This window comes from Vidua chalybeata, chromosome 1 (genome assembly GCF_026979565.1).
Source record: "Vidua chalybeata isolate OUT-0048 chromosome 1, bVidCha1 merged haplotype, whole genome shotgun sequence".
In the NCBI taxonomy this organism is placed as follows: domain Eukaryota; kingdom Metazoa; phylum Chordata; class Aves; order Passeriformes; family Viduidae; genus Vidua; species Vidua chalybeata.
In genome coordinates this window covers 46,103,139-46,124,710 of record NC_071530.1, presented here as the reverse complement: position 1 = coordinate 46,124,710, position 21,572 = coordinate 46,103,139, and the positions used below count along the sequence as shown (strand labels likewise).

Here is a 21,572-nt window from a genome sequence, read left to right as displayed (position 1 = left end):
ACAAACCAAATGCTTTTTATGAGTATATTTACTCTTTTTTATATACTCTTAAATAACATCTATGCAACCTTCATATTAACTGCCAGAGGTTTGTGGCTCAGAAAAAGAATGTATCCCATGGATGTTATTACCCAAATGTACATTAAATTCTATCTTTCAACTTATTGCACCATAATAAAACAGAACTGTAGAACAAACTGGCTACTGCCCTGAATATTGGGATCTACTATCACAAGCAATTTCATCAGAATGGTGCAGGAGGAAAGAGGAAGTTTTAACACTAACATTAAGAAAACACATTTGAATGTGTCAAAAAAAATTTCTCAGATATAAATATCGTTTCAAATTGCTGGCATGTCAGCAATTGCCTGGTATATTCTATGCATAAGGCAAAAGTGCTCATTGCTATGAAGTATGGAGTACTTGCTCTGTTGAGAGGACAGATTGTGGGATTTTTAAGGACAATTTTTTGATGAAGCACCTACAGGAAAACCTTGTTTAACAAAATAGATTTTTAGAGACAATAAAGTAAGCTACTGTCAGAAAAGTCATGAAGGTGATAGCTACACAGAGGTATATACAGAAAATATAAAAACTGAATTCAAACATTCAATAGCCATCCAAGCAACCCATTTTGCTAGTAATTTTGTTTGTTTTCTGATTCTCAGATCTCTTTCAATGAAAAAATTACTTCTAAGACCTATCTCACGGAAAAAATGCTACCATAAGGCTCAGATGATTCCCTGTGGTTGTCAATTCACAAGCTGTTTTGGCTGGCTGATAATCCCTCCAAGTAACTATTCTGCAGCAGCTTATAAATGTAAAATCATAGAAAATTGAGCAGAAGACTCATTCAAACTGAAGACAGGTCTTCAAAATTAGAGTATCTCCAGGTTCCAAGGAAAATTCCTAAAGGAATATTTGAAAATAAACCCATGATCTGTCAGAATGATTCATTCAACTGTGTTGCATCCTGGAGTCACACAACTGTATCTTCATCATCTTATGGGAAAAGTAAATTTTTTCTTGAGGACAACATAAAACAAACATCTTAGTATTGAACTTAAATAAGGAGACTTATCACCAGGAAAAAATTAGTAGCAAAAGTAGGCAAAAAGATTTTTATATATTTTTATATTTAAAACAAGACATTTTTCTTGTTTTTTTCAGACCGGCTTTTTGTACATAATCTGCTTTTAGTCTGCCTCATCATAAACATAACTTCAATATTTCAGACAAAGGTCAAATCAAAACTAAATCAATTATTATCTATCTTTTGGAAGAGACTGGGGAGATCTCTAGTTGATTAATCCAAAACAACTACATATAAGAAAACAAACCAAAAAGCTGTGACAAAATTTATCACTACAGTGAAAACTTGCTGGGAAATGTTTCAGAGTATTCCAGAATTTTAAATGGTAGTAAGAAAATATAAAGTAGTAGCCATATGTGGGAATCACAATTTCCCCAACCCATTGATGTTCTGTCTAGCAACACATCTCACTTCATTTAGAGTTGTGATACTTTGTGTGATACACAATTTTAGTACCGTAATGAAGAAAAAAAAAAAGGAAATAAAAATTCAGATTCTCCTCTAATCTGAAAAAAACAGATTATGTTTTCTGTTATCTCATAAGGTACTAGCATTTAAAGGCATACTATGCACTTAAGTAATAGAACAGTCACATGCTCTGTAGATATCCTTTAATTTCCAAATTCCTCATGCATTCACTTAGTTATATTTGAAACATAACATTAATGTGCAGGATAAAAAGTATTCAAACTTGGATGTCACAATTTAGGATGTTAAATATTCAGACAATTAATATTTGCTCTGGTATTGATGACCTTGAGTTTATATAGTGCAATGTACCCCCAGTAACCCAAAAAAGATTTTGTCACAGATAATTCTACAAAGTTTACCATGTTCTACAATATTCTCTTCAGGATAAGGTTTTCATCTTGTTTTGATATTTCCTAAAACAAAAATCTAATCTTCATTTTTAGAATAGTATTCTTTCAAACTATATACACTTGTTTTTATACAGTTTATTGATCGTTAATTTTTTTAATTACTTTGTCTAACAGAAACACGCCACAGAGTAACAGTTATTCTTGTCAAGAGCAATATTTTATTGAGATGCTTTGAGCATCTATTTCCTGTACAACACCTGTATTCCATTGAAATACCCAGAAACCAGAAAAGGAGGGGAACTGTAACAATTACCTTCTTGCTTCTTTTTACTGCACTTGGTAAGCTCGAAAGAGCATAAATATTGAAAAATTTAACTCAAATATAGCCATCTATAACTATTGTTTAGAAAAACTGCAAAACTGGAAACTCCCTTTCAGTTGATCTCTAAATCTATGACAATGAACTTTTTACCTTCTCAAAACATGATGGAATGTGTATTTAATATGTTTATTTTTAAAGTTCATAATATATCTTTACAAGCATCACATCTTTTCAATACATCTACAACTACACTGCAAAAACCACCCTTTCTCCAGTCTGCATATGCATAAGCTAATTTTCCAGTCTTTTTTGGTCTCTTAATTGTACATTTTCCATTAATTGTATCTACCACAATCACAGCTAAGCTTTGTACTTCTAATAGTCTCAGATAGAAAGCAGCCTTGCAGCCTTGAATATGGTGTTTCCAATAGGAATTGGAATGAAGACATGTTGTGACATCATTCCCAGAGCTGCTCAGCTCAAACAGCATAAATGCCTAATTGCTGTTTCAGTTGCACCAAAGATATAATTTAGCTGCCTAACTGTTAAACCTGGAAAAAAAAAAAGATATAAGAAAGAAAGTATAATTGTTTCCAATTTCCAATCTCAATGTACAAGGAACTTAATACTTATGCAAAATTCCCATGTTATAAATGAGAAAGTGCAGTATGCTTCACCAAGAAATGTCCTTATGACCTTCTCTTCTCTATATCCACAGCTTCATAGCATCAAACCAAGAATAATAAGAACTTATAGAAATAATAGGCAAAATAACAGCTCCCTTCCAAATCTGCTTAATTCAGCATACACTGCCACTCATAAAACTTTGCATTTTTTGCATTCACTCACCTTCAGGATTGAGCTCTGCCATATGAGCAGCAACAGGACAAAAGGGAAAAAAAAATGAGATATTACTCAAACTAAAAAAAAGAAAAGGTAAATATAACAAGGGTTTAAGCACTTAAGCCATATTTGTTAAGTAGACAATACATAAAGACATAATACGAGCCAGAAACCAGACATGAGACTACATTCATCAATAGTGCAACCCCATCCAAGTGACTGACTCATCAAGCTTCAGCTGTCTGAATCCCGCAGAGATAGACTGAAGAGTGATTTGGCCACAAGCATGGATATCTTAAAAAAACTAAAGAGGAAACAGTCTCAGTTCAGATAAAATGAAGTCACAAAAGCACTTAAAGCTTGTTTACTAGTGTATTACACTCAAGGATTTTACTGCCAAGTAACACTAGTATTTGTATGTAATTCCACATTACCTCAGAATTATCTCAGATTAATAATTTAAATAAATATAAAAAACTAGCAGATCCTAGCCCTAACCCTAATTATGTTTCTTTACTTAGAAGTCTTCAAAATTCAACCACCAAAGAGAAGTTTTAAAATTTATTCTTCAGTTTCTATAATTCTGTTAGATGTCATGTCTGCTTGTTCTTTTTTTTAATAGAATATATACTATCAAGCACATTCAAGATGCAAGATTTTCTTACTTCCCTAACCAAAAGGGTTGCAAAATCCAACTCAATATCTAAAATACAAATTTAAGCTTTATTAGCATTACCTGAAAGAAATTATACATTTATTTTCCAATCTTAGGAAGGAAAATTACAGAAACAAGACCAGCAAAACAAAAAGCAAGCTTTCAAAATCAGAGGATCCAAGATACTCACTAGTATGCTACCTATTCGGTCATTCCAAAAACCTGTGTATGGCCACATCACTAATTTGGAGAGTAATGAATGTACAGCATCTCATTCACAAGAAATACGCAGTCAGAATCACAGGACAGAGGAACTGAAGTTATACAAGCTGTTCCTGCAGGTTCTCAATTAAAAGGGAGGGCTTCCTTTTCTTTAAAAACATGCATATCATTATTTTTCTAGAAATAAACATTTCAGTCACCACACAGCCGAGACTACCATCATAAACACAATGTCTCAAGTGCGACGTGATACAAAGAAAATATTTACATAAAAGTGTCGATATAGGATAAGATACTCAAGATCACCATTCTTCAAAGAAGCCCTTAGTACACATGCACTTCTTTCATGCCAATCTACTCCATTTGTGCTGGCACAACTCTGTCTTTGCACAGTGAACCAAATTAGCAAATCTGGCTGAGAAACAACTGGTGACTGTGTGACCATAACAGGGGAGGAGGTGCAGGAACAAAGCCAAGCAGCAAAAAGTGAAGAACTTACAGCTTAAACTGGTTTATGCAGCATTTAACATGGAAGCCCTGCCTAAAAACAGCTTCTCAGTAGCCTGACACATTCACAAGGCTGTGTGTAGAACACTAAGCTAGTAAATCTTCAGTTATGGATAGCAGAATAAATTTACATATTCTATCACTAGGACACTGTAACATCATAAAATAACAAGTTGGTTTCCATTTCTTGGGGTTAGTTTATTATTTGGAATGAGTATATTCATCTGTTAAAAAGGAAGTGAGAAATAATCACTCCCAATACTTATTCAGATCTCATTCTCTGTGGGGAGGCATTATCGTCACATTTGTTGGCAGACCAGAAGAGTGAATAATCATAAAGATGTAATCAACTTCTCACTCCAAGAGGTGGAGCAGAACAGAAACAAATTGATAGGACTGGGTGAGAAAGCTGCTACAGCTGTTTCCCAAGTAATAAGCTTCTGATTTTACCTCTGTAAGACCAATTACACAAATTGATGCAACATAAAATATTAACTAAAACTGAAGACTAGATGAACATTATTTCTTTAATTACTACTGCCTTTAGAGTATTTCAAAATAACATTTATAAGAAATACATAGGGGAAAAGGGTTCCAAAAAAAGGCACATCACTTTCAAGTCTCCAGTGGCTTACCTGTTGGTATATTATATGAAACCATACAAGTTCCTTCTAGTTCTGGTGGAGAACAATTCTCCTTCAAAAAGACAGACAGGACCACAGTTTCCGATGAATCTGGTTCTAAAAATAGCACAAAATTAAATCAATTAATAGAAACATCCAAATGAAAGCAGCATATTTTTTAGTACGTTGAGAATTATTCTACTAAATTATGATAGTTTTCGTATTAGTTCAACGTTATCAAATCATTGTACTACCTTTTTTTTTTATCCTTAACTTGTAAAAGACAAACTAGGGCCTCCAAGTATCTTAAAGCATAACCTATAAAACAATTCAGCACACTGAACATGGAGAATATAAAATGAAATGAGATTTACATTGTAATTTTAGTATTTTACAAAGCCATTTGCTCCCATCACATGTTGAGAAAATATAAGAACTGCCCGTTCAAATGAGAGTAGCAGTCAGTAAAGCCCTGTTTCAACAGGGACTATTACTTCCCATTTCAGAGCAGAAATGGCCTGCAGTTCCAACTGAAGCAGCAGGCACACTTGTCTGACCTTCAGCTCCACATAGTCTTAAACGCAACCCCATCCGCAGTCTTACCAACGGAGTTGGAAAGAGCTAGGATCCCCAAACAGCTGATGCTACTTTGGGAACACATGGTAGACTGCTCCCCACTTGACAAACTTACTGTCCCTGTTTGTAGACCAAGGCTGGCATTTCTACACAGACAAAAATAACAGAAAAAAAAAAAAAAATAACCCAGCAGAAGTACTGCAGAATAATTGGGGTTTTTTTGCCTCCATCGTGAAGCTGCCACCCTGTCTATCTTCACCTGACACACATCATACCACAACCAAGGAAACAACTCCTCTCTTTCCTACTTCATCTTCTTCCACCAAGCAGTGTCTAGATGCTGTGGAGTGCAGGCAAGGCAAACTTGTAATTGCTTTAACCACTGTATATCTGCAACAATGCATTTACTGGAGGCTGGGCCATACCTTTCCAAACCTCAGAAAAAGTAACAGAATAATACAATAGCTGTGATGGTACAGCCATAATTTACCTAAATCATTGAAGACAAACTGGTCACAGGTCACTGCTAATGGAGCTTGCACACACACGGCCAGGCTTGGCTTCTGCGCAGTCACTTTGCTCTGGATTGTTATCTATATCAAGGGACATACAGAAGTATTTAAAGGAAGCAACTAATTAATCTCTACAGCAGAAAAAAAAATCCACAACCAACAGACAGACACGAAAATCTGCAAAGACCAATTCAGCAACAACACTTAAGGACTTGAAATTTCAACTTCAAAACAAGTATTTTCATTTTACAATTCCTATTTACTCACAGCCAATAATGATGCCGAGTAACTTTCAAGATAACAAAAACCTGAGAGGATTTCTCATGTTCTTTGTAATTTTAACCCAAGACAAACTAAAGCTAAAGTATTATTTGAGGGCTTAATACCCTGCAAGTGCCAGGAGCATTCATTCTAATGCAAACAAATATAAAACTTTGCATTTTTAGGTGATTATAGTGGAAAAAAAAAAGGGGGAATAAAAGCAAAGATAGCCAAAGAAATTACTTCCTTTAACTGCAAACAGTAATGCATAGTCTTCTGAATAACCTCAAGTTTTGGTTTTTTTTCAATGCAAACAAAATAAGAAAATCGATGTACAGGATACTTGGCACAACAACTCCAGATAATGAAAGCTCAGCTAAACATAGAGTGTCCCTCATTGCTTCTATTGTGCACAGCTGTTCCACTGCAAAACCACTGGATATCAAAACAGTGTCCCTAACTCATATCTAGAATGAAAGTATAGTGGTGACTGAGATCTGAATGTGGTCTGCATAGACAGAGACCATATTAATAATATTACCTATTTTGCATTGCTGGCCTGCCAAGGAGCTCACTACAGCCAAGTTAAATCAGTTTAGAATGTTATTAGTTATAAAATTAGTCAAATGTTAGGAAACTACTTTGACTAGTTTAACATAATTAACATCAATATTGATTTAGGTTTAACAATACACCAGTTATTGCAGTAAAAAGATTCTAGAAAAAAATTAATTCGTGCTAACTCCTACATTTACTATTTTTGTTTCACTAAAACGTACAAGATGCATAAACAAGAAAAGAGAATGGGGAATTAACTATGTCTTCCCATTAAAAAGCTTATGAAATATATAAATACATAATTCATTTGAATTTCTTTGAGCAGACTTATCATGGACTTTGTCAGGTTTTATCCTGTATCATTTTTAGCACTTAAAATTGAATAGAAAGATGTTAGACCAAGAACAAGTAAACCACACTACTCTGAGGGGATCTGGTTCAAACAGTTCTGTTGCCCTCTGAATTTTTCACTCTAGAAAGAGAACTTGCAAGGTTTTCAAAAATGAAAATCCATTGATATTCTCAGAAGATCATCCTAAAGTCAGAAATAAAAATCATGATCCTTTTTAGGCAATACTGAGGAAAAACCACACTTGTATGCACATGCATGTGCACACATACACACACTTTCTTTATAATCAGTTACAGGCACCAGCTCCCATGGAGAACTGCAATTTTCTAATTAGATTTCCCTACATTTTTTAGTTGCTAAAGGTATCAAAGTCTTTTTAAAAAAGAAAGCCTCTTTTTGTTTATTGACAACTGAAAAGGTACCTGAAGAATATAAATTTCCCATTTGAGTAAACATATGTTTATCACCATTGGAAAAAATAGTCTCATGACTTCCAGAACTACTTCATTTCATCCTAATAATGTTTCTGTGATGGCTTATTGATAAGCCTATAAAAAATAAAATCATTTTGTGACTGTAGCAGACGGCTTGCTAGAATGATTTTTTGTTAATTTCATAACTAAGGAGAAAAGAAATTTAACTATGCATTGTATTTCAAACTTCACTCATTTTCATGTTCTAAGTGAAATAAAGTAATAGGTTTGTTGCGATTTGCCACCACTATTCAAATGCTACTGTTTGAGTTAGGCACAGTACCTTTACTGTGACTGATGGTACTGTCCCTGCTTTTACCTCACTGTCAATGGCTTGCTGTGAAGAAAAAGATGAAAACAGAGTAAATTCAGTGTTCCACATGAACAAGAAAACACAATAAAAACAATATTACTTTCCTACCATCAACTTGGTAAACACAATTAACATTAAAGGACTTATCATTCGTATGACAGATTAAAATACACAAAACACATTTCTGAGTTCCTTCTGAAAATGTGAAGTCTCTATTTGAAATTCCATGCAGAAAAGAATAGCAAAAGGTCATGAACGTAGTATATATAAGAAACTAATACACTCTGATGTATATACGAATATTTAAACTGTTTTGATTGGCACACTACTTTTCACTGTATATTTATTCAAATTCTGGAAATACTTTCTGCTATTCAGTAAGGAAAGGTGACTTCCAATCTGCCAATATATTATATATACACAACATAGCATCTATTATAAAATCATCACATACTCTTTTATAATCAGAAATATACCTGAAACTTCAAAAGAAAATTCTAGCAGATATTTCAATACTGTTAATTTGTATTTCAATAGGCAATTCCATCTACTTCAAAATTTATCTTGACCTTGTGGTCTATTTTAATTTTATTTTATGCTTATATTTTATTTTGAAACAGGTCAGTCACTACACTACAGTTAAAGAAAATGTTCCCATTTAAACTATTATAAAGAAACACTTCTCTCACTTCTGCTATAATATCAAATTATTGATTTGAACTTATACCTTCTCATCATAAAAGAGTAAATTAAAAACAGTAGAAGGTCCACATCTACAAATTTCATAAGAAGTCAGGAAGCTGGTAGGCTCTCTGGGTTCCAGAAGTACGACTGGAACATTGTGCACCTTTCTCAGCTAAAAAAAGACAGATTCTTTCATACAGGCTTGTCACACTCTCTGGTGACCAGTGGTTGTTTCTGAAACAATAGCAGGGGTATAAAGATATGGAACCTTACCATATCCAGCTTTCAGAAATTACCTGGATTTCCTGGATCAGAGACCACACACAGGAGGTGGCATTAAATAACAGAATGGTCCTTCACTTGCTTATCTACACAATTTTAATATTCTATATCCTCTTTGCTTTTGTCACATACATTGCAATTTCAATCTTTTCACAAGTGCAGAAGTAGCATTGGAAATCCTGTAGCTCCCAAGGTAACTGCAGGAGCCCTAAAATCATTCCTACACTTGCTTACTGATCCTTCCCCACAAAGTATCTTATCAGATTTTTCCTTCCTAGGCAGCTACCAAAAGAACCCACAGTAAAGCCGACCACACAGGAAACTAAGATATATGGGCAGATAAAGATTCAAAGCTGTGGTTTGATTGATAGACTGAGTTACTCACATACAAAACAGACCAGTTGCATCTGGAAGGTTGAGCAAATGAGCACAGCAGCATTAGAGCATTCTCTGCACCTAACAGTTCCAAGTGTTGTGAGCAGATTATTGCAGCTAGCCAAGACCATATCATACTATGCTTTTTTTCCACAGACAAGTGCTAGGACAATAGCACACATTATAAAGAGGTCCATTATTAAAGAAAAATATCGTTATGTATTTTTTAAAAAGTAAGTAGCTGTGAAAAATCAGTTTTGCCAAAACTAGTGGCCATAATTAAAGATATGGATAATTAAAGATGTGATAGTGCAACAAATATGTTGCATGTACAAGTATGTTATGCACAAACTCTCTCAAATCCAACTTTGACTCATTTTTGTACACTACATATGTATACAATATGAATAAACTAATTAGGCTACAACACCAAAGAATATTGAATGACAGCTTGTTGGAGAAAGATTCTTTCTTACAATATAACCACCAAGCTTGAGTGGTTTGAGTATTCTGTCTTTGAAAGGTCTAAGGGTGACACTTGGACTGTTTGCCCAAATGTTTAAAACAGCCCACCACTACAAAGTTATTCCACACCCTAAGTTCTTGTTCATTTATATTTGCTTAGCTAAGAATCCAATGGTCTCCCAGATGGAAGACAAATAATTTTAATAATTCTAGTTAAAATCTTTAATAAAAGTGGGTACAAATTGATGGAAAACTGTGGCCATGAAGCTCAGTCACACAAATGTAAACTGTAATCACTATGCATGATCAGTCATTATTTACTCATCTGAAATCAACTGTTTTTTTCAGAGTAATTTCCTTTTTATACAGGTACATACAGATTCTTCATCCAAATCAGGTGAAACTTCTGCTGTGACAGTTACATCTCTCTGTTTTTCAGATTCAGGCAAAATATCTGAAAGAAAAAGAAAAAAACAGAAGCAAATCAGTTCTCCTTTAAGAAACATTCAGCTACATTCCTAAAAACAACACTATTTCAACAGCATCAAGTCTCAAAGTTAGATCTCTACATCTACTAGTGTAAAGAAAAAAAACAGCAATGTGTATGATTTTGGAAACTTCCAAAAAAAGCTTCACAATTTCATTAGATTTCTACAGACAATCTAAATTCTCGATCTCATTCTGGGTTTCTGATTTATGTATGAAAAAAAGATATTGATGCATTCTATAACAAGATTTTACACCTAACACTCATGATCTTTAGAGGTTGTAAGGTATTTTTAAACTTTTGTCCTCACATGCGTATGCCAATATACAATGACTAACTACCTCCAAAATAACCACACATCTCATGACACTTTCATCTAAATAATTTGATAGTGAATATGTTAAACAAAGAAAGATTCTGTGTCTAACAGTCTAATCTTCAGCAAATTCCTCTGCATTAGGAGGTATATCAAAGGTTTATGTATAGACCATTACATGTGGTTTGACTAAAATATGTCACCAGATGACTTCTAGGACTGTCAACATACAAGACAAAAGAATGCTACAAACTCGCTAAAATCCATAACACAAAACCTTATGCCAATTCACACATGCAAAAATAAAATTATAAAAATTAAAGTCTTAAAAACATTGAGGAACTACATAATCTCTTAAGAGTCCAGAAGTATAGCTCTAGGGTATTTGCATTTTTCTGAAAAGCACTTCTATTTTTTAACATACTAAATATATTGGAAAATGAAAAATCTGAACAGGAAAGATATAGTTCCTAAAATAATGAGTAAAGAGTTGATGTAAAGGGGCAATTAACATATTAATTGAATAACTGAGAGCATGAGCACATCCAGAAAGCTGCAAGAATTTTATTACAGAATCCTGAAAATTACCTAGAACTAGTAGACAGCACATTATCTCTTTCTAACAAGAAGGTCAAGAGAAATATTTTGATGAAGACAGAAAATAAGTATTTTCTTGTGCTCAAAGAGAAATGACTCCTTTAACTACAAGAGAGAAAAGCAAAACCTAAACACATTTCTCCAATACCACTTAGAAAAGAAGTTTGGATTTGTTTCATGCTGCCACAATTGCAAAGAACTGGTCCTGCCAATTACATATAGCTCAGCAGGGTCCATTCTTTTTCTATCCCTTCTTAACCATTTCTCTTCTGGTTGCTTCTTCAAGCTAACAGTGTTGCAACCTCTGTCATACAGTCATTTTTCTATTAGAAGTACAACAGAGATTACAATCAAAGTTTACATATAAGTATCAGCTTTTTGTTACTATTAAACTGAGCCAAAACACCTTTAATCACTTATGTCACCCACACTGATGCAAGTAACATTAGATTTAAGTTAGTATAACAGTTAAGATTTTAAAATATTTAATCAGTTTATACTGTAAATCCTTATCCTTTGAAATGTATAAAACAGCCTAAGTTCAACAGTTTAATGGTCAGCACTGGACAGAAATACAAGACATTTATGGAAATAACTACTCTAAGGTTTTTTTAATACGATGACCTAATTCTAAATACCTTCCACATTTGAAAGTCAAAACGAAACAAAGAAAAATTATTTCCATATAAGGGGAGATATTTTCAAAACAACACAAGCTCTGACTGCACAAGCACAAATTCAAAAGACAAGAAAATCAACGGGGCATCTTAAAAATTGTGCTTAGGAGTAACTTAACTGCAACCAAGGTTCAAGCTAAAGTTTTCAGGAAAAAAAGTCGAAATGAAACAAAGCCAAAACATCCAAAATTGACAGGTATTCTTCATAAGTAAAATGTTTGATTGTATAAAGATGTTCTCATACAAGTTTTACATCCAGTTAAAGAAAGCCAAACACATCATTAGGACGTCTCCCGACAACAAAACGAGCATCCATAAAACCTCATCTGAAAACACCATTTAGATCAGATTACACAAATTGAGGAAGAAAAGGAATTAAGGAAAAAAGAATGGTAAAAAAATAAAAAATATTCATAGTAAATTTATCATTCATGACAGTTATTATAAAATTTTAAAAGGACAGCTACAGTTCCTTTCTCTCTCCTTAGATTTTCCAGACAACATGTAGAAACTAACAAGCTGAAGTTAATTCACTTCAAATTTGTCAACTTGTTCTTTACGTCATGCTTTTCTTTCCTTTGGTTATGATAGACAGACAAAATTGTCAGATATACATAAGGACGGACTGTGGTAAATATCAGTGGAATTTATCCACATCTATATGCTTAAATAACACATTACGGGATTCGGAAAATTAAAATCCTGGTATAAGTCTACCATGATAATGGATGAAATTACACGTAATTTCAAAACAAAGAACATCTTTGTGTTGTAGAAACAAACTCATGCCTGCAGATACATAATTCTAGGAATTTCAACTGCAAGGTTTCACTTTTTTTTTCACATAGAAAACCATTACTATTTGTTTAATACATTTTATGAACATGCTATCTATCATCAAGAAAAAAAAATTATTTTGTTCTTTCTATTTGTTGATGATGTTTCCATAGCTTCCTGTAAAATCACATCCTTCTTATTCCCTGTGCAAGCCAGGCTGTTTAAAAACACAGTTATGAAAACATAAACTTTGATGGAACTCTGTAGAAACTATGTGCCCTTACTTGAATAAAATCAATGGAAGTTATAAGCAATGTATATAAATTCCAGAATTTATCATCAAATATGTCACTGTGTTCTACAAATATGATTTTGAATAGTCAAACCAACAGAAAGGTTGCTTTTAAAAAGGTAATTTTTTGTTAATTACATAACTTAAATAGTCATTTGTATTAATAAACAGAAATTGGCAATATTTTTACTCTCTCTCAAGCCTAACTACATCAGATTGTTGAAATTCTTCAAGTCTTCTTGCCTTTATGTAGTCCATGCACTGTTAGTTTTTATTCTGAACCCTTGCACTAGTAAGAATTATCTACAACCTGATGTAAATAACTTTAACCTTCCAACAGCATTATGAAAATAAGAAGAAAAAACCCTTTATACAAAGGATTTACCAACTAGGTTTTATTTATTTTTCTTAAATACTAAGTTTTCTACATAAATGTAACTATGGGTAAAGTCTGAAAATAAAATATTTTAAAATGCTAAAAGGAAAGTCAGGTGGATAAGGGTATGTAAAAATACAGAACAAGAAAGAAGTATACCTTGTGTTTTTGTGGCCTCCCTGATGATTTTCTGAAGCTCTTTCATTTCAGCATTTATTTCTTCATAGTTTATTTCCCTAGAATCAACCTTAGGAGCCTGGAAGAGTGAAGGATCAGTTCCAAGGTATGAACATTGAAGATGCCCATCATCACTCAGAGTGACTATAACACCCTTCAAGTCTCTGCAAAAAAAAAAAATAAATAAATAAAGCTTACTAAGAAATTGGGAAGAATCACAGAAGCATTAATGTTAATAATAATATTTGTTCCTTAAATAAGACATCTTCATTAATATTACTCCCACTTAGTGCAATTATACCTAAGAATGGATTTGTCTTAGATGACTAAAGGGCCCTCAGAATCTGTGAATCTGTACAACCAGGAGAGGTAATGGAAAGCATCAGAACAAACAAGCTGAATGGACTGGGCAGTTGTAACCTATTTATTCATCTAAGTCTTTTGAAGTTGCATGAATATTTAGATTACTATGCAGGGAAAGGAATCTGTGAGAGGGGAAGGGGAAGGGAAGAGAGAGGTTAGAAGAAATCATGAACAGATGGAAGATCCTCACAAAGAAGACAGCTTTAGGGCTTTGATGGTATTAATAGCTCCCCTAACCAATCCTTTGGCTGCTATTACAGCTACTGGTCTGGCATCAAACCCAGGCTGGCTCTTCCCTGCAGTATCCATCTGAAAGGAAACCACACAGATCCAGAGCATTCCCCTTACACTCCTCTGAATCAATACAAGTGAGTGTTTTATTAGCTACACTATAGTCTCTTTTCTCTCAAGGGAAAAGTACCTCATTGCTCCTACAAAAATCTCACTAGTTTTGCTTATCAGATCTGTATAATGCAAATGCAAGATTTAGGAAAGTATTTAAAAAACTATGAGACAATAGGGACTACTGCCAGCATTTTGCTTAATTTGAAGCTTACTCCTAACAGAAGAGAAACTGAACAGTAAAAACCAGCATAGAAGTTAACAGAAAATGCTAAGAGTATAAACTCTCCCATTTTTTAAAATGCCTACTTTTAATTAAATTAAAAGCCTGTATTCTCTTTCATAATCACAGAATTACACATTCATGCCAGTAGTTTACTCTTACTCCACCCTTAGAATACCTTACAGCAGATACTGCCTTTGCATCAAACACAACTGGCATAAAAAGCAAAGATAGATCAAAAGTAATTCTTAGATATAAGAAGTGACTTGGACAAGAAGACCTATTTCACTATCACACTAAGTAAACCCTTGTAGGATACTGAATTTATGTAAGAATTCAAGCTATAATTCATAAAGAATTAACAAAAATCCTTTTAACTTACACATACTGATACCTTTCAAAGGCCTCCTCTGGTACAATAAAAAGGCAGATAGCTATGTAAAAGAAATAGAATTCTCTCTGGTTTCCTACACAGTCTTGAAGCATGGCTCCAGGACACACAGATAGAAAACCTCAATCCAAAATTTTCCATGGTAATAGTAATTACAAAAGCTAACAGATGTCACAGATTAATTTTGATCACTGATGGTCCACTTGTACTGTTCAAAATGTCTTTTTATAGCACACTAAGGCCACAATTCCAGTGGTGGTTATACAGCTGCAATCAAATAATCTGGAAAAACTATGCTGTAACTGAGATCATCTGAACTTTGTGTAGTTATAACAGCACACAGGAATGAAGACCCTACTAGGCACTATACAAATTGCTGTAAGTAAGTTTAAGCTTTCTCTTTCTACAGAAAGCGAAAGAAATAAATCTCTTTGTTGAATTATGAATGTATGGAAACTGCTTGTGAGGGTTTTTTGGACAACAGGTACTTCCAGTCAGCCCTTCACTGAGGCTGGAACACGCAAATCTGAATTGCCTTCTGGAACAGAACACACATTAAAGAGCTCAAGCACAATGTTCCCCGTATCTAGCATATAAGCTCATCTTAAACAGAAACAGTCTTCTTTTTTGGGACTACTGCTTACTGCTACAGAAAAGCTTCCATCTATCACTGCAACTTTTAACATGCAATTTTTCAGCACTCCCTACCAAAAAGGTAAGAGGAGCACCACAAGGCTGGAGATGCCTTGTCTTTGTGAGCACCATAAGGCTGGAGATGTCAAGACTCCCCCAACAAATACTCAAAGAAAAATAAGTGGAAGACTTAATACCAAGTTTCAACTTACATATCCAGTACCTGTGCTAGCAGCCATCCTGTGAATGTCATGACCTTTTTGTGACCTGTGAGCTTGGAGCTTGCATCCTAAAGGGACATTCTGACAAACTGTAAACTATCAGCAGGAACTGGAACTAAGCATGAGTCTTGGTTTCTCTCACTACTTGGATATTTGTTGTTGATTCCTTTGCTCAGGATTGGGTCTGTTTTTTTAATTACATGAAGAACTACCCATCCTAATTTTCTTGTGTCCAAAAAGCTTTGTACAACACAAACCTGTGCTTATAGAATTCTGGATGGCACATGAAACAAATACATTGGGACAAATCTGAGTTCTCTAATATGAGAAATGCTAGGAGACAGACTATTATGAATACTTGCACCTCAAGACAATCTTAGCAAGCATGCAAATTACACCCAATGTGCAGGATTTCATCAACACGTGCCAAACGTTTGCAAGGAGCTTTGCCATATTAGTCAGGGGTGCAGCCAAGTCTTTAAAACTGGGACATTGTTGAGGCAGTGCATGCTACCAAATGCACTGCCCCACTCTTTGCTATCAAATTATAGTAAATAATGACCTTTTTTTTTTTTTTAAGAGGTGGGGGGCACAACAAGAGAAACAGCATCAGGAGTTTTTTCTACAACTGGATAAAGAAAACTTCTGAAAACAAGACAATTTCTAGAATTGCCCAGCAACGGCTTTGGACAATCTTAACATTTTTTCCCAAAAGTATACATCTGTTAATCTAATAAGGAAAGATCCATGAGGACATGTGAATGTAAATCAAAAGGGCATGAAGAAATATCACTACAAAGTTAGCAATAAATCTTTGATGATATACTACTAAGGTATAATACATTCAAAAGGGGTTTGTAAATACAGCCCTTCCTATACACAATTAAGCTGACAGTTATCTGCAGCTAATCAGTCTATCAAATGAGATCCATTTAAATTAATGAGGTGATTTACCTATGTAAATTATGCTTGGCTTAACTCCTGAGTCAGCATTACAGAATGCACATTCAGAAACTCCACCTTAAAATGAACTCATTTCAACCAGCTTTCCTGATAGTCATGACACCCTTGAAGTCTACATTATCTCAGAGACAAAAGCATTAGTTTAAGAAAGCAGCATTACAAATTATACTTTTCCTTTGTTTTAGTCAGTGTTCTGCTGGGTCCCAAGAAGATTGTTCAACATGAAACATACCTAAGTATAAAAAAAGCCTTTCTCAGTAATCTTTCCTTGCCAAAAACAGTCCATGAATTTGCACATCAATAGAAACAATAAGAAAAATATGGGTAAGCAGTTCTAATATTTTTTTATAATACATTCATTTCTCTGTTGGAATGTTTGTCAGCCAGCCAAAATTGCATTATTTTCTCAATCTTTTTTTAACAGTGGTTAAGGACAGCAGGGGGAGGGGAAGTGTATTTAACAGTTTTATAGAACTTTCCCCACAGCTACTGCTCTCACACAATATCCCTGCAAATACCATTTCTTCATTTAGCACATTTTGCATACAATCTGGAATTTCAAGTACTTGTTAAATTTCTTTTATTGAAAGCTATTCTTTTTTTACTATGCATCACACAATAGTCAGAGTAATAGTAAATCTAAAGGGACATTTTAACAGTGAGGAACTCAAAGTATAAAACAATTTTTTCTGATATCTAAAATAACTTTACAGTACAAAGCAGCTCCTACACACATATGGTAATAATTTGAAAAACTATCTTTTATTGGATTCTGGGTAATAATAATGGCATATGCTTTTTGTAGGTCTTCTCTTACTAAACAAATTGCTCATAACATAGTTCTTGAAGAAATTAATATGCTTTGCATGTTTCCAGTTATATAATACCAAACTGATCACTCAAACAATTGATTTAGAAGTTGAATCTGTAGTTCTGAGTTTTACTTGAACAACACATACTAAGCTTTGTACAACTCTCAGGACAAGGTCTGGTTATTGACACCATTTGCAGCTTTAATTATTTATAATAGCTCATAAAATTTCTACTTCAATTTCCGAAGTAGTCTTAATTGCTATTACTCAAACCAACTATTTTAGAAAACAAGATTCTCTGCAATACTACTTTCTGTTCCTTATCGATAATGTATTATTTAAAAACTACTAAATTAGGAAACTAATTCCTGGAATTGTGCTCAAGCATTTTGAATCCATTTCTCTCCTCATTTTACCACCCTTTGAGGTAATTATAGGCAAGAGCATACCTCAATAGCACTTTTAGTTTAGTGCTTTTGAAAACCTATATTATTCTAAGTTCACTACCATTTCAGCGTCATTTTAAGCTGTAACTATGTGAAGTATTTGATAAAACACTAAAGGAAGATCAGCCTAGGAGTAACTAACCGTAAGAATTTTCTAGCATGAACTAATGGGAATAAAAGTAAAAAGCCCATCTAACTCTTATTAAACACACACTCCAAAATCTCAAGTATCCCCACAGCTGAATATTCCAAGTACATTCAGTGTGACTCAATGCAAGCTACTACTGATACCTAAGTGTCCTGCACATCTGTGGAGCACTCTGAGACTTCTTTAAAATGCTTTCCTCAGTAAAAAAATCTCAGTTCATCTTACATTAGAAGTAACACTCATATGTGTAAGCCTTCCCCATTCTGCTATTACACATGAAAACTGACAATCTAATTACTCTCAAAAATTAAAATTCTTTTTAAACTATTTATATTATATGTTTAATATGCTTTGCACACTCTGCAGAGGGCATGCAAACAAATAATGTAAATATAGTGCTCAAATATAATTATTTAACAATATGTAATTATATAAATAGCATAAAGTGGTTGATTTACAGAAAAGCACTCTTCATCTTTCCCATTTGCATGATACCTAAGGATGGCTGAACTTAACAGAATACCAGATACTAATCTAGTTTAAAAAATTATGAATTACATGCAAGAACAAGAGGGAAATGAAACATGATTTCATCTTGATAACCAATGGAAAAGTAGGTAAAAAAATAGGAGTTGTTACTAGAACAACAGGTTAACAATTATTCCCCCTTGTAAACACTGAAATGCAGAGAGCCAGAACTGAGTAAAACCTGAATGCGACCATTTTAAATAGCTGAAGAATTCTCCACCTTTCAGGTCCTATATGAGTACTTTTGCTCCCTACTTGTGAGTGAAGACATCTCCACAAGCAACTTTACATGGCAACACTACACAGCAAAACAACAAAGTAGCCAGCACCAGAACAAACTCTCACCAGGCTTTAGCTTTTGTAGTTCTCCTTGTGCAGTTTTCGCTTTGAAAAAGACGCTTTGCCTAAAATGCCGTCCAGCAACCAAACAAAAAGGAGTATTTTCCATCAAACAAAACAAAAAAAGAACAAAAGAAAAAGAAAAATAGGAAAAGAGAAGGAAATTGACTGTTTTTACTTTTACTGCCAACTTAAAACCAAGCACTACTCCCAGGAGTTTGGGCCGGGAGTCCTTTCTGCCAGAGCACTACTGCCACCTGCGGGGCAGCAGAGCTTTCATACAGGTGAGCCCTGAGAGCTACCACGTCGCGTTATGTGAAGCAGGTGTGGGGTTTTTTTCCCAGGGTCTGTATAACAGCTTAACAGTTATTTCCTTGGCACAAGGGAATCTTACTAGGCTAATATTAAACAGTGAATGCCCTGGGACAGACATCCCTGCACGAGACAACCTTCTGGTCCTTCCAGGCAATGAACACGCACACCACACACGAACTAATACCGGCAGGCTAGGCATGAAATTTCAGCTCATGCTACAAGCTGCATACAAAATGCAGAATTTTATCTGAAGGATTACCAACTTTGTTTCTTGTTGTTTTAAATATAAAATCAAAACTATTTCGAAGTAACAAAAGTTTTATTCAAAAATTACAGCAGATAGCTACCCAAAATGCAGTTTTAAAGTAAAATTAGTATTTTTCACCAAGTAGAATAAAAACATAATATTCCGGGTGATGACACAGGCCTCCAGAAATATATGTTCTTGCTTTAAGCAAAAAAAATATAAAGAGCACTGAAAGTATAATGTATTCAAGGACAAATCCATAATTTACATATTGGATCTCTTAGTATCATAGTTCCATATCTAAGACACTTAGTGGCATAAGCAGAATTGAAAATAAACATGAGGATTGACAAGCAAATCAGATTACTTTAGTAAGAGTGCAGCCTATATGTCAGAGCTCTAAATAACAAAAAACAAGAGAAATTGCATTGTGATTTCTGTGACAGTACCAGCATCAGCAACAAGAAAAAAAATAGGGCCAGCTGTGATGCATTTAAAACATCTCCTTGCTTCACTCTCTCTTAGAGTGTATTTTTGCATTTGCACTTCCTTCATGTGAAACCTACAATCTGTTTCATGCCCAAGGTCCCTCACAGGCAGACAGGTATATAACAGCTTTCAAAGGCTCTACTAACAGCTATGCCATTGTGAATTTATGACATGGAGAGCCTCAAACTTTATCCTTCCTCTAAGCCTTCTCTTCTCCCACTTCAAGACAGTGAGTGTCCATGTCAATACAGGCAAGTTGGAGAGGCCTCTGGGATCTCTGCTTCTGACATAAAAGAGATGCAAGGAGCTTCACTGATAAAATCTACACTCTAGTAAGTTTATCATTTTAGATAAAGTCTATTCCTAATGGTTAGCTTCCTATAAGATAATACTGGGAGGTACACAAGGAAAATTAGACCATGCACAGATTATAAAGAGGTTAACAAAAATAATCATGTGTCTTTAAAACAGATTTATTCTGAAAGCTTGAAGAATTACATAACTTTTAAAACACTCAAATTAGTTTACATTTCTTTCGCCTCATAGTTGTTGCAAGTTTCAAAATTCATCAGCATTTCAGAAAGGAAAAAGCATGTACACTTTCTACCATTAGTTTTAACAATATTTATAATTGTGTCCTCACCCTGTCTGGCAAAGAACAAAACTGCTTCTTCCAAGCATCTCTAGCACTTTGCACTGCTTGCTGCCTCTCAGTTGCATAGCTTGACATAAATGTCCCATGTGCTCCTCCTTGTACAAAAAATGTCTTTCAGGTTACTAATAGTAATCAAGACATTCAAAATCAACAGATTGAAACTTTTCATAAAACTGTTTTTCAAACAAGACATCCAGCACATCCATGGGTAGAGTGTCAGAATACATCCATAAACTCCAAGCCATTGCTCAATAATCAGCTCCAAAACTTAGAGTTCAGAACCTGATACAAGTAATAGTCCACTCTGTCACAACAACTGGCACACACAAGTAGTGGGTTAGCCAAAAAAAAAAAAAAAAAACACATGATCTTTGTTTAAACACAAGGATCTTATTTAAAATATTACAGGGGTGTTACTTGCCTTCTTGTTCTTGAGAGTCTCCACTTTTAAGGTTTTCTCTAGTACCATGAAGATAGGAATATTTTAAGAGTTATTCTAAAGTTGAAACCCTTACAAAATCATGTGACTGTAAAAAGTAGGTTTTTTGAAAAAGCAAGTAAGTGACATGCAATAAAATTAGGAGAACTGGCAATATTTGAACACCATTTGAAGCTAGCTTGCTAGAAAACCAGTCCTGAATCACAGTATATGCTGGACATAGTATGGGGCACATCTGTGTCTTTTTCAGGATCAGAATCCTACTAATGTAAAAGAAATACAATCACATTCATATTTTGTGGCTAGGATACACATATTAAATTTATCTCTTCAAAAGAGAGAAATTTTCTCTCTTAATAGAGAAAATTAAGAGATATTTTCT

General features: G+C 34.2%; 1 protein-coding gene across 5 annotated transcripts in view; it reads right to left on the bottom strand.

Moving 5' to 3' along the window:
* The window catches only part of BBS9 (Bardet-Biedl syndrome 9), a 299,832-nt gene that overhangs the window by 230,445 nt on the left and 47,815 nt on the right, over window positions 1-21,572 (bottom strand). For all 5 annotated transcript variants that reach the window (XM_053949185.1, XM_053949253.1, XM_053949402.1 and 2 more), the window contains exons 11-16: window positions 13,619-13,800; window positions 10,315-10,391; window positions 8,102-8,155; window positions 6,153-6,255; window positions 5,099-5,203; window positions 3,086-3,100 (exon numbers count right to left, since the gene is read on the bottom strand). In XM_053949185.1, the coding sequence (XP_053805160.1) occupies window positions 3,086-3,100; window positions 5,099-5,203; window positions 6,153-6,255; window positions 8,102-8,155; window positions 10,315-10,391; window positions 13,619-13,800 (536 nt within the window). The remainder of the gene's footprint in view (window positions 1-3,085; window positions 3,101-5,098; window positions 5,204-6,152; window positions 6,256-8,101; window positions 8,156-10,314; window positions 10,392-13,618; window positions 13,801-21,572) is intronic.